The 27503-nt window shown below is 38.9% G+C and overlaps 2 protein-coding genes across 4 annotated transcripts in view; one reads left to right on the top strand and one right to left on the bottom strand.

Annotated features, from left to right (window-relative positions):
* Positions 1-42: 42 nt before the first annotated feature.
* WDR3 (WD repeat domain 3) lies at positions 43-27301 on the top strand. The gene is made up of 27 exons (XM_002715710.5): positions 43-268; positions 3177-3379; positions 4310-4519; positions 6510-6628; positions 7910-7988; positions 8849-8944; positions 10288-10401; positions 10635-10736; positions 11160-11257; positions 12121-12228; positions 12746-12976; positions 14409-14502; positions 15844-15945; positions 17519-17604; positions 17758-17893; positions 18605-18661; positions 18827-18927; positions 19153-19264; positions 19389-19523; positions 19793-19843; positions 20339-20404; positions 20869-20961; positions 21741-21788; positions 22751-22794; positions 25068-25196; positions 26219-26312; positions 26577-27301. Exons 2-27 carry the CDS (start codon positions 3209-3211, stop codon positions 26730-26732), a joined length of 2832 nt encoding a protein of 943 aa, XP_002715756.2. The 5' UTR covers positions 43-268; positions 3177-3208; the 3' UTR covers positions 26733-27301.
* SPAG17 (sperm associated antigen 17) overlaps positions 20744-27503 on the bottom strand; it is a 274935-nt gene continuing 268175 nt past the window's right edge. For all 3 annotated transcript variants that reach the window (XM_051857350.2, XM_051857351.2, XM_051857352.2), the window contains one exon: positions 20744-20911. The gene's annotated coding sequence lies outside the window, so the exon portion shown is untranslated. The remainder of the gene's footprint in view (positions 20912-27503) is intronic.

The raw sequence follows: 27503 nt of genomic DNA, 5'->3' as shown, positions 1-27503 counted from the left end.
TGAAACACCGGCTTCCGCTCGCAGCCCGCGCCAGCCAATCACAGCCCGGCTGTCTCCGTCATTTCCTCCTCGAAGGCAAAGGGAACGTCGGGCGGAAGAGACTCCCGGGACGGACCCGGAAGGAGCGGGTCCGGTGGGCGGGCCCAGTCGGCCGGAGCCTCGTGGAGGCTGAGGTGAGACCTGGAGGTTCCCCGGGGCTGCTGATCGCTGGTCGGATTTGGCTGATGCTGGCCCGGAACTTCGTGGCGTCAGCAAGACCCCAGGAGAGGTAATTGTGGCTGGGTTAAGGTGGGGGCAGGAGGAGCCCCGGCGAGCGCGGGCGTCCTCACAGCGGGATGGAGAGGCCGCTGGGGGCTCCGCGTGCCCGGGACAACCTGGCTGCCCCCGCAGTGTGTTGCTTGTGCGGGACCTGTTTCACCGTCTCTTGACTCGGGGTGGCACGTCTGTCTCCTTACGGAGGCCTGCGTTGTATTGCGTTCGTATTTGGGAGGGCTGCTGTGGGTTCGGAAGCGGTGACGGTGGGGTCTCGGAGGAAGAGCGGGCTGGGAATTCTGCGGAAGGAGGCGAGGTCCGTGCACGGGGAACGGAGGTGACCAGCGCCAGGTTGTATGGAAGTCGGGGCGGTGGGAACGGCTGCTAGAGGTGGGCCGGCTCGGAAGGAAAGGGGCCTCGGGATGGCACCCATTAAAATAGGTGACTTTGAGCATGCATGTTATTCTAGGTGGGGGATTATTCTAGAATAACGTGCCGAAGGCAAGATCGCTGCGTAAGGAAGCAAACCTCCCAACCCGAACAAGGGAGTTGTTGATTGCAGAGGTAGATAGGATGAGTTAGTGGAAACTGGCGAACGAGTTAGCAGCCCTTTCAAGGACTTTGAGGCAGGGACAAGTCGTTTGAAAGGGTTTCTTAGGGAGTGTGGTTTTTAAATGGAAAGAATGAAGAATATGGAGGTGGGGGTGTTAGGTGGAAAGCAGTGCAGGCACGCAGGGGTGAGGTGCCAGAGAGAACAGGATCCTGTACCCCAGAGACGATGGAGGGGTGGGGGCTGACTAAGAAAGGAGGGGAGCAGAGGGAAACATTAGCATAGTGTTTAAAAGCAGAATTGGGAGTTAGACTTGCTGGATTGGAAACTGATCTTGGTGCTCAGTGTCTGAATGACGTTGGGCTCCTATTTGACATCTCTGTCTGCATCTAGGGTCCTTGTCTGCACAATGGATAGAAGATAGCCTGCTTTGTGGGGTTGTTATCGAAAATCTTTTACACTTATATTTACCGTGTATTAAGTGCTTTCCTCAGTACTTTGCCTGTATTAACTCATTTAATTACTATGTATAATTAAACAACCGTGTATGTTTGCTTAATACATGTAATATGTCAGTTACCCTACTATAAGCGTTTTCTAAATCCTAGCTGCAGTAGTATTTTTCATTAATAAGCCAAAGGTTACTAGAAAGTTTTGAGCCAGAATAACTGGGAGGATTGTGTGTCTTAGAAAAAGTGCGAGGAGTTCAAGAAGTTGTAGACGTGTTAACGTGACACACTTTAAGGTTCAAATGGGGGTGTCTGGTAAGTATTGGTGACTCTATAATTAGTATTCATGTTGGTGTGCCATATTAATCCTCCAAGGAAAATACTGTAGAAGAAGGTGATGGGGGCCAAAGACTTAATATGAGGAGCAACTACAGTTAGGAGACTACAAGAGTAATGGATTGGGGAGGAATTAATAAAATGGTCTAGGGTAAAAGCACTATCACATTATAACAAGTAAATGTGATCTCTTATAGTTTTTTTTTTTTTAACTGACTTGATATTGGTTTCTGTGAGAAAAGAAATGAGGTTGGTAAGTGATTATTAACAGCAGACATTAGCAATGAATTGAGATTGAATTTTTTGTTGTTGTTAAAGTAGACTAAACCAGCAGTTTATAGTAAAAAGGAGACCCTTTAAAATTAAAGCCAACCAATAACAAACAACAGGAAGAAATAGCTCCCCCAAAAGGCTGTAACTTTTGTATTTTTTTGTTTAAGTTACATGGGTGTTTTGGGGAATACTTTTCCCTACTCTCTGTCTAAAGCAGTCAGCACACTTGTTATCTCCTTTATCTCTTGTCACTTTTATCTACAACCAGTACATTCAGTGCAATTCATGTAGTGAGGAAACCATGGCAAAGAATGTTGAGTTGCTCTACCATTTTTCTGTGCCAAAGAGAAGGGGCTGCTCTGATTTAGAAATGAGGGACAGGGGCCAGCGCTATGGTACAGCAGGTTAAAGCCCAGGCCTGCAGCGCCAGCATCCCATATAGATGCGGGTTGAGTCCTGGCTGCTCCACTTCTGATCCAGCTCCCTGCTACCGTGCCTGGGAAAGCAGTGAAAGATGGCCCAGATCCTTCAGCCCTTGCATCCTTGTGGGAGACCTGAAGGAAATTCCTAGCTCCTGGCTTCAGATAGGCTCAGCTGCGGCTGTTGAGGCCATTTGGGGAGTGAACCAGTGGATGTAAGACCTTTCTCTGTCTCCACCTTTCTCTGTAACTCTGTCTTTCAAATAAAAATGAATCTACAAAAAGAAAGGAGGGAAGGACAGACGGACGGACGGACAGGCCTGCATGTACTGCAGCAGTAGTATATGTGGCCCAGGAACCACAGCCAGTGGTGGTGGTGGGGGACTTGCTGTAAATGAAATATCTCGGATGAAGTAGTTCCCAGCAATGTTTTCATGAGGTCTCCAGGTGATTGGGGTGCCTGTGTTTGTAATCATTATCCTAGAAGGTAAGTGCCATGAGATTACGGATTTTGTCTTATTCAATGCCATGATTCTAGTGTTTATAATTTATGTTCATTTTCAAGCTACCAATGTCAGTGTAAAAACTTTGATGGTGCTGGAATGGGTAGAAGCTAACTGTTTAGTACGTTGGGGCTATAATGTCATATACTCATGAAATGGGCATGCCATTGTGACCAATTTGAAACTTGAGGAATGAGGGATTGCATGTTTAGTCAACAGCAAATAAATAATGAAGAACCCAGTGGATATTTTATGTCAGTTCTTTATTCAGTGTAAATAAATATTAAGAAGTCAGAAGTTATATGCTTTTAACCACATGGTAAATAGTTGGGGTTTGCTAAACGATCAAAACCAAGGTAGCCAAAGCACTGAGCTTTCTCTTTTATATACACAGATTGCCTTACCTGTGGTATCGGACATCATAACATGGGTCTCACCAAACAGTACCTGCGCTATGTTGCTAGTGCAGTCTTTGGCCTGATTGGCAGCCAAAAAGGTAATATTGTCTTTGTGACACTCCGTGGTGAGAAAGGACGCTATGTGGCAGCACCAGCCTGTGAACATGTTTTCATTTGGGACTTAAGGAAAGGAGAGAAGGTGAGCCAAAAATCAGCTGGGTTGATATTGATTTATGTGTATTTGAGGATGAATTGTCAAGTGAAGAATGATTTACTTATTTTACGTGGATTTTCGTGTATTTGTGCCCTTAGAAGAGAAATCCTTTTGGATCTAAATAGCTAAACATTGAGTTCTGTTGTGTTCACTAAATTCTGAAACCCACAACCAAATATGAGATTATTTATTAAATATAATAGTAATACTTATAGATTGTGATTTATAGTTATGATTAATTCCTAACATGTTTCTCTAGCAATTCTAATTTGCAAGTTCTACTTGCCCTCATAGTCTGTTTTAAAATATTAAACATTTGAAAATAATATTATTCTGCTGTATTGACAGAATCTTTTTCTTATACAGATAAGACTCAAGGGTTTAAAACCCTTTGATACTATGTGTACTTAAATTCCCCACATCTACCATTTCTGCCAAACCAAATATAAGGATTTTGATATTGTCCATTTACTGGGTGACTCCCAAGATACTTATTGTCGCCAGAGTTCTTTGGTGATAAAACAAGTAGGGTGCCCCCAGTGCTATGCAGATTGGGTTCTCATTAAATATGGGGGCTCAGGTAAAACAAGGATGGGTATATAACCCTTTACTGAAACTTATGTGGTGTTGCCCTAGGGTAAAAACTTCATGATTTATTGCATTGCCTGATGAATTTTTGCTTGTATTGTGTCAACATGGAGCTGTGGGGAGAATAATTTTACTTTTTTTGATGTATCATTGGCTAGTACAGATAATTGCTAGAAGAGAACTTAAAAATGATGGTAGAGTTTATATTATTTATAAAAGTGATTTGAACTTACTGATGCTCTTGATTGTACTGTGCTGATTATTCCACACTTTCCCTTTGATTGCCTGCTTAACTCCTCTGTGTTGATTTGGATGCTTATTTTTCAGATCCTCATCCTTCAGGGGCTAAAACAAGAAGTCACTTGCTTGTGTCCCTCCCCAGATGGACTGCATTTAGCTGTTGGTTATGAGGATGGCTCCATCCGAATCTTCAGTCTTCTGAGCGGAGAAGGAAACGTGACCTTCAATGGACACAAAGCAGCTATCACTAGCTTGAAGTATGACCAGCTAGGAGGCAGGCTGGCATCTGGGTCCAAGGTGAGACTTTGAATCAGGAACTCAAGACTTTTATATATGAAAGGATCATAAGGCTGAAACAGGTTGTTCACAAAAATTAATGGGTGATACAGTGGACTCTAAATACACAAAATGGTACAGATGGTAGAAATGGAATGGGGAAGAAGGGTATGAATAGGGAAGTCCATTTTGTTTCCTGTCATGTTGTCTGATAACAGTCTATTAAATATAAGAAAGACAAGAAGCACATCATTGTGGAAATGTACCCAAAACAGTAGAACAAAGAAAAGAAAACAGAGCCTATATTTCAAATCATGAGTTAGAAAATACAATGTAAAAGTTTCACTTATAATAAGATTTTAGGTAACAAAAATACCACAAAACCTTACTGAATAAACTAATAGAAGCATTTTATAGAGACTCAGTCTATGGATGGGAAAATGAAGCATGGAAAAGATGTTAGTGTTTTCTGATTAATTTATAAAGTTAAGAATGCCAGAGGTTCTTGTTTGAACTTCAGAAGGTGACTGATATGCATGTGTGTAGAAACAAATGAGTTGGAAATACCAAAATTTGGGGAAAGATTAATAAAGGGATGGTTTTAGACATTAGAATGCATTATAAAAACCATCATTTAAGTAAGTGTTATATTGATGTGATACCACTGCAAATTAGTCATATTATCAGAACCAAATGGAAATCCAAGAAAGAAATCCACTTTTGTAATCCTGATTTGTATTTTAATACTAGTGGCATTTAATACAGATGACATTTGTGATAAGAAGAAAGTGATGAATTACTTTAACTTGGTACTCAGAAAACTAATAATTTAGGGAAGAAATATTTATGCCATGTACCAAAATGAGTCACAGATTAAAGACTTAAATATTAAAAACTAGCATTTTAGGCCGGCGCCGGGGCTCACTAGGCTAATCCTCCGCCTTGCGGCGCCGGCACACCGGGTTCTAGTCCCAGTCAGGGTGCCGGATTCTTTCCCGGTTGCCCCTCTTCCAGGCCAGCTCTCTGCTGAGGCCCGGGAGTGCAGTGGAGGATGGCCCAAGTGCTTGGGCCCTGCACCCCATGGGAGACCAGGAGAAGCACCTGGCTCCTGCCATCGGATCAGTGTGGTGTACTGGCCGCAGCGTGCCGGCCGCGGCGGCCATTGAAGGGTGAACCAACGGCAAAGGAAGACCTTTCTCTCTGTCGCTCTCACTGTCCACTCTGCCTGTCAAAAAACAACAACAACAAAAACTAGCATTTTAAGGAAACTAGAAAATATGTAAATATATATTTATCTGATCAAGGTGGGAAAGGTCTTCAAATGTTTTAACAAAGAAAATGGAAAAGATTGATAGATTTTAATACTTTTATTCAAACATCAACTTAAAGAATGATAATAAGAGTAACATAATTAACATTTTATATAAAATTAATATCTTTCATCTATTAATAAAACAGGTAAAAGATGACATCCCAAGAAAAATGTCATAAATTGTCCATTCAAATATGGTACAAATGACATAATTACCAAAGAGCATGTATGCAATTTGTCAATAATACTCAGAAATACAGATTACATTAAATAATGAGACTGAGCCTTTTTTACTCATGAAATTGGGAGTAGATTTATGCTCAAGAATGTTTATTTCTGTGTATCTATAATAACAAAATAGGAAACTGAGTGCCTGAAATAAAAAAATTTTAAAATAAATTACACTATATCTTTGGGTTTCATTATTATATGAAGATTAAAAAAGTGAGAACATCATAGAATGATGTGGAAAATGGAAATACACTAAATTTAAATATAAGAAAAAATATGCTTGTACTTATTCCTAGATTATGCTAAGATTAAGATTGGCATTTATTCCTCTTTGTATATGCTTTCTAAATTCCCTGGCCAAGATCCAGAAACTCCCTATGGAATAATAGTGTCCCATTGTTTGTCAACTTGGGCCTTATGTGGGAAAAAAATGATTTTTCTTTCTTTGCTATTATTTGATCCTTTTAGGACACAGATGTTATTGTGTGGGATGTGATCAATGAAAGTGGCCTCTACCGTTTAAAGGGGCACAAGGATGCCATCACACAAGCGCTGTTCCTACGAGAGAAGAATCTGCTGGTTAGTAGGTAAGAAGAAAGTAGTGTTGCTTCCATTTCTGTTCTGGGTGAGGTCATTGGCGAGGGCTTTAATGGTGAAATTAATTAGTTTCATTGCTTACTCATTTCTCTGCAGTGATCATGCTCATGTGCTAGCTTACTCTTCTGTTCTCGCTTTCCTCTCTTCCTTCCTGCCCCTTCCACATGATATCACAGAGCTATCCAGAATTACTTACAGCCCTCTTAAAGTCCCTGTTCTGGTTTGTCATTCTTTTCTGATACCAGCTTTTCCATATTCGTTAACATTTTGACAAACTATTTGTAGGATGAACTTTGTTCACCTTCTTGATCCTAGAACATTAGGAAAGCAGGACATGAAGCAGTGGGTAGATGTGAATGATGGGTATTTAATTTAGCCTGTCTTTTGAGGAGAGAGGTAACCCAGAGTCCCAAACATTTGAACCATTTCAAATTATTAACAATTTTATATGGATTAACCTAACATAATAACTATTATTCCTATGGTATGGCCTTCTGGGTAAAGCTGAGACCCTAAAGTTTGCTAGACAGTCATAAGAGAAATCAAAGCAGTGACTGAGGAAAAGTTTTGAGTGCTGAGTGCCATACCAGTGATGTTTTTGTTCCTATGGAATCAGTTGCCTGTCTTTTCAGATTACAGATCCTGTAAGAGAATGGTTTTGTAGTTCTAATATAGAATGTGTGTCTTACAGCTTAGGTAATATAAAGGAAAGCAAGAGGCATCTGAGCAGGAGGTTTTGAGAATGGTACTCAAGAGCCTGATTTTGATTCTTCAGAGAACATTGAGCTTATCTGACAGTAGTGTCTTCAGTGGGATAAGAGAAACAGACAAAACCCAGATGAGAAGCTGTTAAAGAATTTAGTTTGTAGGAGTTAAGTTCTGGTTGGTATATAAAAGTTGACTAAAGAGTCAAGAGTTAGAGACTTCACAGACCAGGTGTTTCCAGGACAGAGGCTACAGGACGTGGGGGATGGAAAAGGTTTGCTTGTTAAAGAGGCTGATGCTTTTGATAGAAGTGGTGGAAGGCATCGAGGAGCCACATTCTGTGTTCCTTAGTTCTCTGAAGTCACAGTCATTTTTATGCTTACAGGGGAAACATTTTCAATGTAAGAATAGCCCCACGGACAGTTAGGATTGTTTGCTTTTCAGAAGAAAGGTCGGGTAGAATAGGATAGAGCTATGTGTCATTCTTTGAAACAACAGATGAATCCTTGATCTCCCTGTTAGTCTTGATTCTGCCTAAACAGGATTTTTTTTCCTGTTTCTTTTAGTGGGAAAGATACCATGGTGAAGTGGTGGGACCTTGATACCCAGCACTGCTTCAAAACGATGGTTGGCCACCGAACTGAGGTACCTACAGGGTCTTGGGCCCAGGCCCTTTTCTGCTTGCTTTTGTTGTTCCATGATCATCATGTGCTATCTTGAGACACAGTGAGGTTGGTTTGATGGAGGCAGTGCCAGTCACTAGAGCAGATGTAGCTATTCTGTCATTTATTAAACATTGGCCTTGGAAATTTTTTAATCCTCGAGTTTCATTATTTTTAAATAATAAAAGTGTCTATCTTTATGATTGTGGGAAGGTTTAATGATTCTGCCTGGTCTAGTGACCCATAAACTGTAAAATATAGTTGTTACAGTAGTCACCTGAACATAGATCTGTTGGATCTGTTCTGGAAATACTACACACATGTTTGCATCCTCCTCAGTGCTGTGTTAATATCAGGCTTTGAAAAAAATAATACCCGAAATTAATGAGGAGGAAAAGATTAGATTCTTGACTCTTGATTTTCAACAATGTTATTATTTTCATTATTTAATTCTTAGATATATGATGTTAAAAATTATGTCCCTAATGGGACACTTTTTATTTGCTAGATACTGCTTAAAAAACAAAGAAGTACAAGACTTAAAATCATTATTTAGGTGGATTTAAGCTAAAATTCATGCTGAACAGCTGTTATTTAAATTTGACGATAAAAAGGTAGAAATTTCTAGAATCACATTGGCAACAGTTCCATCACAAGTCATTGTTTTCTTTGTAAAAGTGGGATTTAGTGCATTTTGAAAGAGTTGTACTAATAAGTATGTCTTTTCTTAGATGTTGAAATGCCAGAGATTTTTATTGCATTGTCCTTAGATTTTGCAATATCACATTTGATCTAGAGTCTCTTAAATATTATGTTATTTGAATAATTTTCCGCTCTCTGTAGATATGGGGGTTGGTTTTGGTGTCACAAGAAAAGCGACTCATCACTGGGACTTCAGACAGTGAACTGAGGGCTTGGGATATATCCTACCTGCAAGAGGTAATGAATTTTTTCTCATCGTGAGTAATGTCACGTTTTAGCATTCACATACTTTTTGAATTTAGAATCAAAGTACTTCACATAGTACTGGAAGGAATTCTTTTTTTTAAATTTATTTGTTTATTTGAAAGATAGTTAAGAGAGAGAGGGAGAAGACAGAGATCTTTCATCTGCTGGCTTACTCCCCAAATGGCCACAAGGCCTGGGCTGAGCCACGCCAAACCCTGGCACTAGGAACTTCCTCCAGGTTTCCCACCTGGGTACAGGGGTCCAAGCACTTGGGCCATCCAGAAGTAGAGGAGCTGGGACTCAAGCCAGTGCCCGTATATGATAACTGCAATGCAGGCGGTGGCTTAACCCACTGCACCACACTGACAGCCCCTACTAGAAGGAATTGTGTCATGTTGATAACCAATAGCTTCTAAGTAAAGTGGGCTTTTTTAATTATATGTTCATTACTATTGTTTATTTGAGCTCAGATAAGTAGCTTTAGGCTCAAAGCCTCTGATGATGATAGTGATTAAGTTTGTGGCATTCTAAGCCTCATATTCTTGGACTTTGAGTGTCCATTGATGGATTTCAGAGTGTCTGTGAATCTCCCACAAAAATCTGTGTAGAATTTGAGTTAATAGATATGTATATTCTGAGGATGTTTTATCACATAGAATTCATGTGAAATAAAAGGTTGTGGATCTTAGGTTTAAATGGAGTTAGGTATGATATTGTATCCCATGTATTTTTGATAGGTTCTTCCTTAGGCTGACATTTATCTTTTCATTATTTAAGAAGATATAACTTGTCTTGCATTGTCTTTGCAATTCTTCATGCCAATTTAAATCTTTCCTTATATGAGATGATAGACCTTTCACCTAGGAGCTGAGTAACTTTTGATGTTAATGACGGGTTATTTTTTCACTGTTGTTAGTAAACAGTATTCCTTATACTATGCAAAGTATTGAAATTATATACTTTGTAAAGTTTTGCTTGTATGTAGTAAAATTGGATTTTAGTACCTTCAGATACCCATCCTGAAGGGGTTTGATTGGAGGTGGGGGTATTGGGTGCAGTGGGTTAAGGTGCTGCTTGTAATGGATGTGTTCCATATCAGTGCCTGGCTCAAGCCTCACTCTGCTTGTGATCCAGCATGCCCACTAATGAGTGTGTCTGTCTGACTTTCTCTTTGCTTTAAAAAAAAATGAAAGTATAGAAATAAAATGTATAGAAGATGTTTGGTCAGAGAAATTACTAATTAGAAGTTGTTGGAGGCCATGGGAAATGATTTCTCTCATTAGGGTTAAGAGTCACCTCCTAGAACACATTATTTTCCCATTTTTATAAAACAGGTGGAAGATCAGGAAGAACCAGAACCTAAGAAAATCAAAGGATCTTCTCCTAGACTGCAGGACACACTGGAAGCAGAGGATGGTAACCTTGAAATGGATGAAGCTCCTGAGGATGTAAGTCATTCTTGTTTTTGTGTGTGTGTGGTTTTTCTGTGGGGTTGTGTGTGTGTGTGTGTGTGTTTGATGTCAATTGAATTGAATAATGGGGAAAGTCAATCACAGATTTTAAATTTGTAATTCTCATATCATTTTAGGGAATGTTTTTGTTACCTGTCATTAGAACCGTACCTTTACAGAGGATCAGAAGCGCTGTGTTTAACTCTGATCTTTTCCTCCTTATTCTGTAGCGCATCCTTTCATGCAGAAAAGCTGGTTCCATAATGCGAGAAGGAAGGGACAGAGTTGTGAACCTTGCAGTCGACAAGACAGGCAGGATCCTTGCTTGTCATGTGAGTACCAGGCTAAGGAGAAGAAGGCAGACTAGGCTGTTCCTTTCAGATGCTTGGTCTTATTTCATAGTCAGTGTAGAGATGAATTTTTTTTTGACCAATTACTAATTCACTGTGTGGTATTTTGTGGATCTAAAACCCCTAGTTTGTGTTAGCATAGCAACAGTAAAAATTATTTTTTTTACCAACTATTTATTAAATGCTGATTTTCTAGGCAGTTTAAAAGCATTTACCTTCTTGTTTAGTTTTCAGAGCAATACTGTGAGTAGAAAGGGCATCCCCATTTTATAGATGGGACAACAAGCCCAGAGAGATTAAATTGCCTAAGATAATATATTTGTAGTATCTGTATAGTTCTTTCTGAGAATGAGCTAACTTGCAAATTGCCTGTCCAGGGCTTAGGTCAACTTTTTGTTTTTCCAGGGCACTGATTCTGTGCTCGAAGTGTTTTGTGTCCTTTCTAAGGAGGAAATTCAAAAGAAAATGGACAAGAAGATGAAGAAAGCTAGAAAGAAAGCAAAGTATGTTTTATTTATTAGTAGTAAGTAAAATGCACGTTACTGAGAAAAATTGTTACTTCTTTGGGAAATACTTCACTACTAGTTTCTGTTAAAAGCTAGAGAAGAATTTGCGGGATACTATTCACTAGTCCAAGTTTTGCATTTCTACAGTAAATCTTTATAACTGACATATTTCTGAGTGTTGTGCTCAGGCCCACATGGAACTAGAAAGACTACAGATTTTAAAAGTGGTTTTCAGGGTGCTGTTTAACTCTTACAGGCTGGCAGTGCACTTTTAATGGAAGCTATGAGGAAGGACACTAGGTTATATAATGCTGACCTTTGGAAATGAGAAGAAATGGGATTGGATAGATACAATTAAAGTTTGGAACAATTTAACTTTAAAATAGGTCATTATGACCATAAAAATGCATTCCTTAATGGTTGACATTTTTCTAGTATCAAAGAGATAAAAGGTTATCTGGCAGATCTTTTGGGACCTACTGTTATTTGACATAGATGGATTTTAAAGTGCAGTTGATGAATTTTTTAAAATGTCCTGAAGTTAGACAAGTTCACTGGAAATACTTCAGTGGGATAGTTTGAATTACAAAGACTTTTTCCAGGAAATTGTATGGAATGTTGCACTCAATCCATTTCTTGAGGGTACCCTTTAAGTGTAACTTTATTTTTATGGCACTGTAGTTCATAGAGCATTTCCGCATATACTGTGTTTAATGTTTGTGGTGGTTCTGTGTGGTTAAGTGACTTTCCCAGAATTACACGGCTTGTTGGTCATGAGTCCAGATTTTACATTCAATTTTAAGAACAAAACTTCTTCTAGAAAAGTGATAAAATGATACTCTTTATTCCCCCATCTTTAGATTAAATTCTTGCAGTGGAGAAGAGGAAGACCTTGAAATCAATGTCAAAATGACTCTGCAAGATGAAATTCAGCGAGTAGCTAATATCAAAACGTCTGCCAAAATCAAGTGAGTGGAAGTGTAGTATCTGAAGTTACAGAAGTAGTGAGCTACAAAGTATTACGCCTTTTTCATGATGTTGTTTGCAAGCTGTCTGTGTGGATTATACATTTGGAGACAGTGATCTTGAGATGCATGTGTTGCAGTCATCTGTTGCCCACTTCATTGGTCCACTTACTCATTACCTCATTTGATTTGTATTATAGTAGCTTTTTAGCTCTTCATTTGTTGTCCTTTCTTCTAACTAAAAAAAAAAAAATTATGTCTATCCCAAGTTCAGGAGGGATTTAGGGTCACATATAAAAATACATGCACAAACACAAGATAGATGTCAGAACTAGGATCTGAGCCCAGGTTTTTGTATGTATTCAACTATTCAGTTATGATCGTGTTCTTATTTGTGAAATTATTCGTGCTTGCTTTCAGTTGATATAGACTGAGAGAGTGCAGAGCTTTTTCCCTAGAAAGAGTTAACCTTCAGAGCTAACATGGCAGCCAGAACATGTGTGATTATTTTTCCATGCAGATCCTTTGATTTGATTCATTCACCTCAAGGAGAGTTAAAGGCTGTCTTCTTGCTGCAGAACAACCTGGTGGAATTATACTCACTGAACCCATCCTTGGCCACTCCCCAGCCGGTCAGGACCAGCAGAATCACCATCGGGGGCCATCGCAGTGATGTGCGCACTTTGTCATTCAGCTCAGACAACATCGCTGTCCTTTCAGGAGCAGCTGATTCCATTAAGATATGGAACAGGTTTGTGAGATGATGTTTTCTGTAGCTTTATCCAATAGTGTTTTCTCTGCTTTGAATGGGTGGGAGGGGTTTTGTTTTGATTTTTGTGTTCTTCATTTGTTTTCTTTTGATGCTTGTGTTGATTAGCTATTAGCTTCTTAGGGACCTAAATACAATTCTCTCAAAATATATCTTCAGTGCATTTTGGCCAGAAGTCTGTGGAACATAAGAGTCAGAAAAGTTGCCCTTTTAAAAACTGATGCAAAAAAGGGGCAAATTTATTCTAGATGTACTTTGCTTGAGAAAACCATACAGCCATATTGCCCACTCTAAATGTAGGTTGATTTACTGCTGCCCAATAATTTTACCATAATTTATCACTGTTTTACTTTCCTAGGTGAATGTGTCACACCTCCCCCTCTCTTCCAGTCTCACATATCTCCAACACCTTTAAGCTGATAACCTTGCTTTCTAGCTTACTGAGAAAATGGAAGCATCCATTTTTTTCTTAAATCACTAATTAATGTTCTCTGTTTTTTGCATCATTCCCATCAATATGCAGATGTGTTAAGTCTTCCTTCTTAATATATCTTAAATAATAATCCCTCTTTCATTCCAAATTTGTTCAATGATCATGCTTATAAATCCAATGACTAATACGCCTAAGCTTCATTTGCTGTTGTCTCCCTGAATTAATAACTTTCTACTTTTTCAAACACTTTGACTCATAATTTCTCCTTACATTGCTGTTTCTTCTCAGTTCTTGTTTCTTGAATTCTTATTTCTGAACTCTGAACATTTGGACATATTCTCTATCTAAACTCTGTATGATTTCTAGTCATGTAACTTTATTTGGTAATATAAGTTTATCTAGTTTTAGCCTCTGTATACTCTTCATCAAGCTGTTATACCCTATTTACATAGTTATTCCTGAAGAATTTTAAGCATATGAGATTAGAAACATCTGGTATTTTATCCACTATTCCAGCTCTAACACTTTGATTTCTAGCTGGTGTGTAGTAGGCATTCAGTAAATGTTGACTGAAGTGAAGCTTTTGATGTATATAGTTGTTGGATAAATGCTTATGGCTCTATAAAATGAACATTACATGGAGGGCTGTGTAGTCACATGCTCATTTGAATTGCAATCTTTCCTGCCCATTTGCTTCTTGGAAATGGCAGGTTGGTCTCTATAGAGCCCAGCAGATACTTTTCTCTACCCTGCTTTTTTATAGTCTTCATTGGAGATAGGAGGCACCTATAAAGAAAACAAAGTTTGGTTTAATATTTTCTCCTTTGAATATAGTTTTGTTTGAGCCAAAAGTATGAAGACTTTTGTGTTCTCTCTTGTTGATCTCTGTGTATGGCTAAGTGTGTATTGAAACATTGCACTGACTTTTGAGATGGGTAAGCAGATTCTCTTAACATGTAAGTTCTTTATTCTTTCTCATAGGTCTACACTGCAGTGCATTCGCACCATGACCTGTGAATATGCGCTTTGTTCCTTCTTTGTACCTGGTGATAGGCAGGTAGTCATAGGAACAAAGGTAAGCTGAGACTTTTTCTTGAATTTCTGGGGCTTTTCTACTCAGTGTTGTTTGAAAAGTCTGATTTCTTTTCAGCAAATTGGAAATGTATCAGACCTGGGTAAAATGGGAAGATATTGGTGCCTTGCCCTTGACTCCTTGTAGATGACTAAAATGCCATCCCTGGCCTATCCTTATGCTAGATAGTTAATGTACATTATCTCATTTAATCCTCACACCAGCTTAGAGATGTTGATGATCCAAGCTTCATTTTACATATAAAAAAAACAGGTTCAGGAAGATAAGTTCACTTGTCACGGAGTTAGAAAGAAGCAGACCTGGGACTGCAGTCTTATAGCTTCTGCTGCTTCTGCTACATCAAGCAGAAGCTCATCATACCCAGCTTTGTGTTTGTGTATGTTCCATGCTAACATCATGACCCTGGTATACCCGTATCTCAAAACAAGAATCATGGAGTGATTATTTTCTATCCCATTATGACTTTTTTTAGTTCATTTTCCTCCTTAGCATTATAGGTGAATCTCTACTTCTTATTGTTAATGTATTAAAGAAGAGGAAACCAAAAGTAGATAAGAGTTTGTTAAGCTGGTTCCTATAGAGGATAGGGATAGTGCACTTAAAGGATTGGTTGGACTTTTTTTTTTTTTTTTAATTTTTTTTTTTTAGGATTTATTTATTTATTTGAAAGTCAGAGTTAAACAGAGAGAGAAGGAGAGGCACAGAGAGAGCTCTTCCATCCAATGATTCAATCCCCACCTGGCCACAATGGCTGGAGCTGTGCCGATCCGGAGCCAGGAACCAGTAGCTTCTTCTGGGTCTCCCACATGGGTGCAGGGTCCCAAGCACTTGGACCATCCTTTACTGCTTTCCCAGGCCACAGAAGAGAGCTGGATCTGAAATGTAGCAGCCAGGTCTCGAACTGGTGCCCATATGGGATGCCGGCACTGCAGGCAGTGGCTTTACCCACTACGCCACAGCGCCAGCCCCAGGCTTGGTTGTACTTTAAAGGTTTTTACATTTAGCACTTGCTGTTTTGTGTATTCTGATTTGCCTTTTGAAGTTCTGGAACCTATAGAAGTGACAAGAGTCCAGTAATACTAGGTTGTGTTACTCCATAGTGGTATAGCAATGGCAGCCCTGCTAGGGTAAACTCAGCATGTCAGCAGGAGATTTAACAATATTTATTCAGATAGAAAAAACAGAACATCGGATCCATTTCCATAGCAACTGATCAGAGTGCTGCTGCTTTGTTATGAAATCTTTTCTGAAATGTGTGGTCAGGAGTCATGGTGGTTATAGATGTGCTAGGTGTATAGCTGGGCGTATTTTGTGTCTTCCTAGACCGGGAAGCTGCAGTTGTATGACTTGGCCTCAGGAAATCTGCTGGAGACAATAGATGCCCATGATGGAGCTTTATGGTCCATGTCTCTCTCTCCAGATCAGGTAACTAAACCAGATTTTAAAGCTTTGGCTGCATTTCCCAAGTCTTCTATCAAGTTTTACTGCTGCCTAAGAAAGATTTGTCTCAGGTTTTTAAAGACAGTTTGTATTTTTGTTTTATCTTTAGACTTCATGTATAATGCCATCTCACATCCCTGGTAATTAATATGCATAGTTATCATTGTCAAATGAATTGTTGTTCAGTGGCTCTTGATCAGCAACAGAATGCCAAATTGTGTACCTTGGTGATGTTTGAACCAGTGGATTGTGATAGAGAAAGTATTCTCTTGGGAAATACAAAGTAGAAATTTGCAGACTTTTTGTTCCCATTATAGCCCTTTCTGTGACTGTCTATAAAATATGTCATAAATATCTTCTATCTTATATAATATATATATATCTTTTATATATCTTATAAAATATGTCACCCCCTAGAAATCAAATAAGAAATGAAAGTGTGTTCCCCTTCAGTGGAGTTACTCTGGAGAATGGAGTACTTATTCTAGGACTAGTAATGTTGCTTAGAACACTTTGAGATTATTTTTGAAGGTGCCATAAGAGATTTTGGTCTATTCATTTGAATATTCTCAAGGGTGGAAAATCTTTATCCATTGAAAATGGTATTTTGGAAAAAAACAAATATGCAGTTGAGAGTGGTTAATACCTTTTGGCACCAAGACAAATAGCTGTGAATTTAAAATAGTAATAACATTTTCATTTGTAGAATATTCTATGTTTTGCATAAATTACATAGTCTCACTTGACTAAAGATCAAAGAAAAGTTGTTTTCTTCTGTTGCAAATCCATGAGACGGCATAATAGACACTTGAGATGCATTTTTCTGACTGTTTTCTATGTACTTTACAGTGTAATAATATTGGTACTGGAAAGCAGCCTCAAACAGGGACTTTTGACAGGGATATTGCAATTGTATATTTATTTACTTTACTGAGTTGAATACTTCAAACAAGCTCATTTTTATAATCAAGTGTGCTCTATGGATATTTGTCAAACTAGCTTACTATTTTGTAACAAGTACTTGTCACTCTTGCCTTCTTGGGCACAGCAAAACCCCTCACTGTTCATTACAAATTTTTCTTCCTGCTATGAGAAGTACCAGGGGACTTCAGAAAGTTCATGGAACTTTGAATTAAAAGACAAGTTTATTTTAGTGTAAAAAATTTTGAGATTCTTATATGTGAGAGGTCTATACAGTTCATGGAAAATGTGCATTGTGACTAAAAAAATTTTAAAAATTCATGGATTTTAATTTTTTGCATCAACACAAACAATGCCAATTTGTTTAGTGACATTTTCCATGAGCTTTTTTGAAGTACTCTTGTAAAGGTAGAATGTTTCACTAATTACCACATCTGTTTGTGTCAGTCCATGCTAGGAATTCTCAAGATCTTTGGCAGTAGCTCTAAACAAGCAATGAAACGCATTAGGGAGAACCATATTTTATTTAATTCTTATCCCCTTAATTAAAAAGGTTTTTATAAGACTACTTTGATATGTCTTTTTAACAATTTCTATGTTAAAATAGTTTTTAATTGAAATATCATTTAATTTTCAGCGTGGCTTTGTGACAGGTGGTGCAGATAAATCTGTCAAGTTTTGGGATTTTGAGTTGGTGAAAGATGAAAATAGTACCCAGAAGAGGTAAGTGGACATTTCCTGCGCCCTTTTTTGTAGTAAGAATGAGAACCATCGAATGGTCTTTTGACATAGGTATCTGTATTGTGTCTAGAGAGTTTTGAATTGTCTGTGTTTTTGGAGTACTCATTTTTTTCCTGATGCTTTCTTTGGTGCTAGACTTTCTGTGAAGCAAACCCGAACCTTGCAACTAGATGAAGATGTCCTGTGTGTCAGTTACTCTCCGAATCAAAAGCTATTGGCCGTGTCTTTGCTGGACTGCACTGTGAAAATTTTCTATGTTGACACTTTAAAGGTATGGTGGTTATGCCTAGGAATACATTCCTTCTTTCTGATTAACCTTAAGAATTTGGATTGAGGCCATAAAAGAAGTAGCCTTGAGTATGCTCAACAATAAGACATGTTTAAAGGTTTGTATGTCAATCAAAACATTTTAAGTGCACTATAGAAGCTAGAGATTTGAAAGAACCCTCGTCATAAATGTCGTTTAAATTATATCGTATGTTTAGAAAATGTCACGGGGAGAAAAATGCTGTCATAGCTAATAGTTTCAAGAGCATTGCTAGGTGTTGTAGGCAGCAGCTTCACACGTGGCTATGAATCATTTGAGTTGCTTTAAAAAGATTATTGGGCCCAATGAATCGGTAGACTGGCTTGGGCCTGGAAATATTTTTGTGAAATTGGTGCTGCAGAATCTGTCCTACTAGAAGATTCAGAGAATGTCTCTGTTCCATATTCTGGCCGAGGCAGTAGGCTTCTACCAGCACATGGTGCACCCTTCCTGGCAAGGGCATGCGGGAGCTGTGCAGCAGAAACAGGTGCTCTTAGCAAGCTGTCTTCAGTGGCTTAGTTGTTACCTTTGAAAGTACATCTATAAAACAGCCCTCAAGTGTGCTTAGTATATTTTGAAGTTAGGTTTCGACACATATGCCACATATAATGTTACCTTAGATAAGATGAGTTAAAAGGCTGAGTTACAAATATTCTTTTTCTTTTTAATGTTTAGTTTTTTCTCTCACTCTACGGGCACAAACTTCCTGTTATATGCATGGACATCTCTTATGTAAGTAAAGTTTAAATACTATTTCAGTAACTGTGTGTCTTCTGATTCTGTTGTATACCCAGTTTTCTCGCCAAAAAAGCCCCAAATTAAAATGTTCTGGTTAGCTTTTATTTATCTAATTTATAGAACTGTGATATTAACCATTATTTCTTTCTCTTTGTACAGGATGGAGCACTGATAGCAACTGGCTCTGCTGATAGGAATGTGAAAATCTGGGGTTTGGACTTTGGGGACTGCCACAAGTCTCTCTTTGCACATGATGACAGGTACATATAGTCTCTTCAGACCCCAACCCCAATCCCAATTTGGCTCATCTGTCATCATTTTGCTAGAGCATTTGTGCCTGTTATTTAGTGTTCTCAGATTGTGACAAACAGCAAGTTCTTATGTATAGTTAGATACTCTAAACTAGCTAGTTAAACGTTATTCACATGTGCAAGATTCTTCATTAACCTGGAATCTGATGACAGGAGAGATTTCTTGCTTTTCAGTGTGATGTACCTACAGTTTGTACCTAAGTCTCACCTCTTCTTCACTGCTGGGAAAGACCGTAAGATTAAGCAGTGGGATGCAGACAAATTTGAACACATACAAACTCTGGAGGTAACTGCATCTTGCCTGTTTTGCTTGCTCAGTACTCAAGAATGTTGCCCCCTAATATAAGCATGTATTATACTGTGAATGAGATATTCTTATTCCATGTTTGTCTTTGTTTTTCCTTCTCCAGGGACACCACCAGGAGATTTGGTGTTTGGCTGTAAGCCCCAATGGAGACTATGTTGTATCATCATCCCATGACAAATCTCTGAGACTTTGGGAGAGAACAAGAGAGCCTCTTATTCTTGAGGAAGAAAGGGAGATGGTAAGAACTTAGGCCTGGGTACAGCTGTGCTGGTGGGCTACTGACAGGCTGTCCCAGATGAAGTATTCTGACTAGTGGTCAAATTTCATTGTGTGCAAGTCCAAGAACTTGCAGATACTTTCAAGGTCAATGGCACCCATTTCAGAAGCCAAAGATGTCATCATTGGATTATGTTTTGAAAGAAGCAGTTTCTCTCTGCCCTGCTTTGTTTTACTTTAAATAAAGACAATGTGTTTTTCTCTCAAATTAACTTATCTATCTCATGGCAGCAAAGGGAAGCAGAATATGAGGAGAGTGTGGCCAAAGAAGACCAGCCAGCAGTAAGTAAATCTTTTGGGGCTCTAATTTTAAGAATTTCCAGTGCAGTTAGAATTGGAGCTAGATGCCAGAGGCATCACCCTCTGATAGGAAAAACAGTATGTGTATGGCTATTTTATTCAACTATATATTCTGATTTTGTTGGACAAAGTGATAAACCAAATTTGGTATTAAATACTTGGCCATTCTGAAGTTTTGTTTTGTTTTGTTTTAAGGAGGCTTCAGTGAATTGTTTAATTCATTGTAAAACAAAACAATCAAAAAAATTGAGAAATTGATCTTGATCATTATCTTTAAACATTTGCAGGATATTCTCATGATAATGCATATCAAATATGGTGTCTGGCACTTACTAAGTACTCAATTAATTGTAGCTGATAACTGCATTGTCATCTTTATAAGATAATAATGCCTGTTCTTTTATGACCTAAGGTTAACTTAGTGGCTTTTGAACTGCTGTCAAGTATATTGTTCACAGATGTCTTTGTTTCTGGCAGGTTCCAGGGGAGACTCAAGGTGATAGCTACTTTACTGGAAAGAAAACTATTGAAACAGTTAAAGCAGTAAGTTGATATAGAAAATGGAATCTTAATTTTTAATAGGATTCAAACTTTTTTAGTAAGTCTTATTCTATACCTACCTACTAAATAACCCTGTTGTGGCAAAAAGTTGATGAAATTTAAAGATGGAGATCACGCCCTCTGTGTGCTCTCTGTGTAATCAAGGATGGGGAGTCTCACTCTCTTGGAGAGGTACATGGTTTTCTTCTGAAAGTGATGCCTTTCAGGTGGTCCTGGGAACTGCTCCACTCAAGCTGTCTCAGTAGGGTCTCACCTAAGTCCCTGATGACACCTAGACTCTGCAGATTAAAATGTGAAAAGAAGACTAAAGATGTCATTAAATACTGTTTGGCACATCTTTATTATCCTGATTCAAGCTATTTCACTTAGTGAACTCCTAGCCGGCCTTCCGCTTTCAGAGTCCTTGCCTGTTGTGATGACTTCTTGCCTTTATCATCATCTTGTAGGCTGAGAGGATCATGGAGGCTGTTGAACTATACCGAGAAGAAACTGCAAAAATGAAAGAACACAAAGCCATTTGTAAAGCTGCAGGGAAAGAGGTAAGATAATGCACTGGACTACACACTGGGAGGTAGTTATAAATAGAACTCCTGAGAAGAAAACCTTTGTTTCAGGATTGATTCACACGGATCAGCATATGAGATAAGTGCAGTAGGATCTTTTCCAGTTCAGGTGTTGGAAGAAATTGAGGAACTGTGAGAGGGAAGAATATTGGTCTTATTCAGGGGTGGGGAACATTTTTTCTGCCAAGGGACATTTGGATATTTATAACATCATTCCCGAGCCATACAAAGTCAGCAACTAAAAATTAGCCTGCTGTAGATTTACTGAATGCCAAGTCCTGCCTGCAGGTGCCTTGGCAAGACCAGACCAAATGATTTTGTTGGCCTTACGTAAGTACTCTAGAAACTAAAAGGTCTGATAATTCCTTTACACTCTTTGAGTTTTTAGGGTCTCATTTTTCAAATTTAAAAAATACTGCCTGTGACAAGAACTATCAAAGTCTGATTTTTTTTAAAAAAAATTTGTTATGCAAGTTTCATGTATTTCATATATGCAGATTTGGGAACATAGTGATACTTCCCACCCTATTCTCCCTCCCACCCATACTCCAACCCTTCTTCCTCCTCCCTCTCATTCCCACTCTTAATTTTTATGAAGATCTATTTTCAGTTTACTTAATGATTGTAAAGTTTAACCCTACACTAAGTAAGAGAGTTCAACAAATAGTATGAAGAAAAAAGAAAAAAAAAAAACAACACTGTTCCTCAATGGAAGAGACAAGGGCATTTTTAACGACTTAATTATTTCTTCATAGGTTCCTCTTCCCACAAACCCAATCCTGATGGCTTATGGCAATATTTCTGTGAGTAGAATGTCAAGCTGTTTCCCCTTGGTTATTTAAAAGTTAATTTCAGGAAAGATAGGAAGTAGAGAGGCATTATGATCCGGGGGTGTGGATGTATTAGAACATCCTTAGTATTTCAAAAGAGCCACTTTAATATGACTTCCCAAGGCAAACTTTTTGGTTGGACTGCACTGGTATCCCTTTGTTCTCTAGTGTGTGTTTATGTTCTGTGTTCAACACCCTCTGAAGACTGTTATTCATTTAAGTGAAATTTGAAGTAAGACTTTGGAGGAAAAGTTGACATAAATCATTGAGATGAGGGAAGAAAGAGGAGAAGAGTAATAGTAGAATGTGTTTAGCAATCTTTGTTTACTTAGTGTTTTACTTGCATGTCCCATTCATCACAATAGTCATGTGACTTAGAGTATCTTCATTTTTTTAGATAAGCAACTGGCTTGACTTACAAGAAAACATAGTTGATAAAGAACAGAGCTAGATTGTGAACCTAGATCTGGTTACCCCTTAAGCCCATGCAGGTCTTACCATTTTATTTGTTTGTGTATTTATTTAGCCCATGCAGGTCTTACCATTTTGTTTATTTGTTTTTGTATTTATTTGAGAGGCAGAGAGACTACTCGTATCTGGTTCCTGCCCTAAATGCCCGCTGTGGTCAGTGCTGGGCCAGGGCTCACATAGGTGGCAAAAAGCCAACTACTTTGTGTCATCACCACTGCTTCCCAGGTCTGCATTAGTAGGAAGCTGTAGTCAGGAGCCAGAACTGGCCATTGGATCCAGCCACTCCCACGTGGGATATAGGAATCTTAATTGCTATGCCAAACATCCCCCCCAGGTCTTAGCATCTTAGCATAATTGTTTCTTAAATGAGGGAGAGGGGTCCCTGTCCCTTAGGAGCTGGAAATTGGGAGCTTTAATAGACAACAACCGTACATGTAACTAATAGTATTATCATTCCTTTATAGCCTTCAGCTTATGTATTAGAGGTTTTTAAGGGGATCAAGTCAAGGTGAGTCCTTTTGCACAACTATTTAATTATTATAATTTTTCTGGTAACAACTTTGAATATTTAACATGAAGCAAATAGAAATAATTGTTGGCTGTCTGCTTGATTGGTATTTAGCAATCTCAAAATTTTGATGAAAAATTATTCACTAGAATTTTTTAAAGAGGTTTGTTTATTTGAAAGGCAGAGCAACAGAGAAGGAGAAACAGACAGAGAGAAAGAAATCGTCTGTCTTGTAGTTCAGTCTCTCAAATGGCCGCAACAGCCAGGTTGGGCCAGGTAGAAGTCAGGAGCCAAGAACATGCTGGTCTGCCACATGGTGGCTGGGCCTCAAGCCCTTGGGCATCTTCCTTCCCCTGCACATGAGCTGGAAGCTGGATCAGAAGTGGAGTAGGCAGGACTCGAACTGGCACTGTGATTGGGGTGCTGTTGTTATAAGCAACAGTTTAACCACAATGCCAGCCCCTAAAAATGCTCTTTTTCGAAAGTGCTAGAGCAAAGAGTCTCTTATTAAAATAGGAAGGAAGATGGTTTTAAGGGAAAATGAAGAGTTTGAGTTCAGCCTATTAAAGTTTATCATCATAACATCAACAGTATCTAGACATATCCCTTATAAGAAATAAGTAGGATCTATTTGAAGATAACACAGAGATTTTATTAGGGAAATACAAAAGAAAATTGTTTAGGGTGTAGCACGTTGTGTTCTTTCTTGCCTTTTTTTTTTTTTTTTTTTTTTTTTTTAAGATTTACTGATTTGAAAGGCAGAGTTACAGAAAGAGACAAATCTTCCATCCTCTGGTTCACTCTTCAAATGGCTGTAATGGCCAGGGCTGAGCCAGGCCAAAGCCAGGAGCAGGAGCTTTATCCAGGTCTCCCATGTGTGTGCAGGGCTCCAAGCACTTGGGCCATCTTCTGCTGCTTTATCTGGTACATTAGCAGGGAGCTTGATTGCAAGCAGATCAACCGGGTCTTGAACTGGCACTTGTATGAGATGCCTGTTTAACCTGCTGTCCCACAATGCTGGCCCATTTTTTTTTAAAATAGGATATTCTGAGATGGGAAGATTCTGTGTTTTAAAGGTTGGCTTTTTAAAGCTAATTAATAAGTTTGTGATCCCAATTGAAATCTGAGATTTCTAATGGAATTGATTAAACTGTACTAGAGCTATTCTAGGTTAGAAAGCTACAAAATTAGCAGAATTTAAATGGTATAGCATTAGTGTCAGAAACAATCAGGGGCCAGCGCCGTGGCTCAATAGGCTAATCCTCCACCTAGTGGCGCCGGCACACCGGGTTCTAGTCCCGGTCAGGGCGCCGGATTCTGTCCTGGTTGCCCCCTTTCCAGGCCAGCTCTCTGCTATGGCCAGGGAGTGCAGTGTAAGATGGCCCAAGTGCTTGGGCCCTGCACCCCACGGGAGACCAGGAGAAGCACCTGGCTCCTGCCTTCGGATCAGCGTGGTGCGCCAGCCACAGCGGCCATTGGAGGGTGAACCAACGGCAAAAGGAAGACCTTTCTCTCTGTCTCTCTCTCACTGTCCACTCTGCCTGTTTAAAAAAAAAAAAAAAAATCAGTTATCATGATCAGGCCAAAAGCACTGGAAACACTCCTTCTCTGATATATAAGAACTCAATATGGTTAAAGATGTATTATATGGGGGCCGCAGCTGTGGTGTAGTAGGTTAGGTTAAGCATCCGCCTGCGGTGCCGGCATCCCATATGGGCACTGGTTCGAGTCCCAGCTGCTCCTCTTCTGATCCAGCTCCCTGCTGGTAGCCTGGGAAAGCAATAGAAGATGGCCCAAGTCCTTGGGCCCTGCACCCGTGTAGGAAACTGGGAAGAAGCTCCTGGTTCCTGCTTCGGATCAGTGCAGCTCTAGCTGTTGTGGCCATTTGGGGAGTGAACCAGTGGATGAAAGTCCTCGCTCCCTCTGTCTGTAACTCTGCTTCTCAAGTAAATTAATAAATCTTAAAAAAAAAATAGCTATATGAAGATGGAATATTCATCAAAGGTTTTGGAGAAATTGTTTTGTCTGGAGGAAAATGATCAGATTCTCCCACTATGCCATGGACTAAAATACATTCCAACCAGTATTTAAAATACTAAATTCTCCTATGAAAAATCATTGAAATATAAAATCATATGGTATGTAGATGAATATTTATCTTAACTCCGGATAATCAAGATCTATTCTGGTATAAAAGCATTAGAAAAAGTAAAAGATTTAAAATTGACCATGTTGATAATGGTGACATTTTCAAACAATTTTTTCTTTATTAGTGAGTTGGAAGAATCTCTACTTGTGCTGCCATTCTCTTATGTCCCAGACATCCTTAAGCTCTTTAATGAATTCATCCAGCTGGGCTCTGATGTTGAACTTCTGTGTAGGTGTCTCTTCTTCCTTCTCAGGTAACACCCTTTTTTACGGAATACACATCTCCTTGGCAGTACTGCTCCAGTGGCACCTTAACTGAAATTGTCAGTGTTTAATTAAGAAATCATGTTTCAGTCTCACAGACTGTTACAGCATTTCAGTGCTGTCTGACATAAAATATTAATCATCCTTTGGAATCATTCTTACCTTTAAAACAAGGATAGTGATGACTCAGTCTTTGAGTAATATGTAATGATAATACATTGTTCAGAAACACCTATTGATAGGCCTCTAGTTGTACTGTTAAGGTAGTAGCTCTGGCTCTACTCAGTGTGCTGAAAGCCAGTAATGGTCAGTTAGCCTCTTGTTTCTTTTAAACTGTTTAGTTTAACTGGTTTTGTCTTGCCCTTATACCAGCATCTTAAGGAATAGTCAGCTTATATTATTCTGTTGCCAAATTTGTATATTTTGGGATAAGTTTTGAAGACCTAGATTCACATTCAACAATTTTACTAAATTCCTCTTGCTGTGATATGTGTACTGTTGAATCAGGGTTGCCAGTTCTATGAGAAGCAACATGAATACTTCTGGCACACTAGAGGGTTGCCTAGTAGAAGGTGCAGGGTAGCTTAGTACCCTGGGTCACAGTTTGACTCTGATGTATGACTAGATCTCTTTTTTGCTGAGGCACATTAGAAATATTGATAAACTTCTGTTGAATTAGCTGTTCTTAGAAGGCTCATTCTGTCTTGAGCTTTCCACAAAATACCATTGTCAAAATCTATGGTCATCTGGTAGATTGCTGAGAAGGGGTTAGCCTTGAGTATGTTCTAGGTTTTAGGAAACTGTTTTAAAAATTGTCATCAAATTGAACTGAATAGTAGGGAAAGATACTTCTTTAGCCTTTTATATTAAAAGCTGTTTCTGTTCTCATGGTAAAATGAAGCTGTATGTTTGTAGTTATTGCCTTGATATTATGTCTGTTTGCTATTTCTAGAAGGTATCGATAGATCTAGAAGTGTTCTTTGCAATGTGCTTTGTTCTATTTTTCTTTTAGGATTCACTTTGGACAGATCACTAGCAACCAAATGCTTGTGCCAGTGATAGAAAAATTAAAGGAAACAACTATTTCAAAAGTCAGCCAAGTCCGGGTAAGTAGGTGACTGCCTAGAAATATAATACGAGGCACAGTGCTAGTGTATGTGACCAGGAAGCGGCTAAAAATGCGCTGTGTCTTGTCTTGAGCAGTACCAACTAGAAATAAATCTGTGTTTGAAATAAAAGTTTTTGTTGGAGCTGGTAGGAACAGAAAACAAAATCAAAGAAGGAAAGTATTCAGCAGGAACACCTGAAGCTTTGGTTCCTTGACTGACATGGGAGAGAACTTGTTTAATCTTTCTGCTTCTCCTCTCCAGGATGTTATCGGCTTCAATATGGCAGGTCTTGAGTATCTCATGAGGGAATGTGAGGCAAAAAGTGAAGTTATGTTTTTTGCTGATGCTACTAGCCACTTGGAAGAAAAGAAGAGGAAGCGGAAAAAGAGGGAGAAGCTAATTTTAACAGTGACTTAGAACTGGATTCTGGGTGCCTTCTTCTACATTTTCCTTAAGAGAACTAAACGGAGAGGCAGCAGAATTGGCATCATCTTAAAAATACGCAGATAACAAAAGATCATGTTGCAGAAGATCTCAGGATGTGGCTCCCAGCTTTGCCTGAAGGAATTCCAACATGGGACTGTGGTCTGGCTCCACTTCTTGGATGTGTAACCATGATTACTTTGAAAATCTTTCTGTGCTCTCAAAGTTGAGCTCTGTGGCGGTTGTTCCCTTTGTATTCTAATAGGGAGCAAAGAATTGTTTTCATTAGAAATTTGTTTCTCTAGAGTTGAAATTAACATTTCAAAAGATTTCCATATTTTTATGGCAGATGATGTGTATGATTTATTCTTTTTATTAGGTTTTACCTCCTAGTGAGGTAATCAGGTGCATAATTGATTGCCCTCTGCCCATCAGTGGCAGTGTCATGGACTTTGGAGCTTAAAAGGGCTTAAACTTAACCTCTTGCAGGCTCTGTTATATCTATATATAAGAAGATATTGCTCTTTATATTTTTCTGAATAAATGAGTTATTTCTGGTTAAAGAGCAGTCATGCTAAGAGTATTCTGTGCTTCGGAGCAGGGAATGCACTGTTTGTGCTGGGGGTAGGGATTTGGGGAGAGGAAGGTTCTAGAAAGAGATTGACATAGACACTTCTGGGCCTGAGCTTTTCTTTAGGCAAAGGGTTTTTTTTGTTTGTTTTTGTCTGTTTTTAAGATTTTATTTTATTTCAAGGGCAGAGTTAG

The sequence above is a fragment of the Oryctolagus cuniculus genome, chromosome 7, assembly GCF_964237555.1.
Source record: "Oryctolagus cuniculus chromosome 7, mOryCun1.1, whole genome shotgun sequence".
In the NCBI taxonomy this organism is placed as follows: Eukaryota; Metazoa; Chordata; class Mammalia; order Lagomorpha; family Leporidae; genus Oryctolagus; species Oryctolagus cuniculus.
Note: the sequence above shows the minus strand (reverse complement) of the source record. Positions and strands in the feature narration are given on the sequence as shown.

Coding starts and splice junctions, on each gene's coding strand:
- WDR3 (XM_002715710.5), top strand. CDS start 3,209: ATGGGTCTCACCAAACAGTACCTGCGCTATGTTGCTAGTGCAGTCTTT. Junction 10,402..10,634: donor TGGATGAAGCTCCTGAGGAT/GTAAGTCATTCT, acceptor CTTATTCTGTAG/CGCATCCTTTCATGCAGAAA. Junction 19,524..19,792: donor TTGAGGAAGAAAGGGAGATG/GTAAGAACTTAG, acceptor ATCTCATGGCAG/CAAAGGGAAGCAGAATATGA.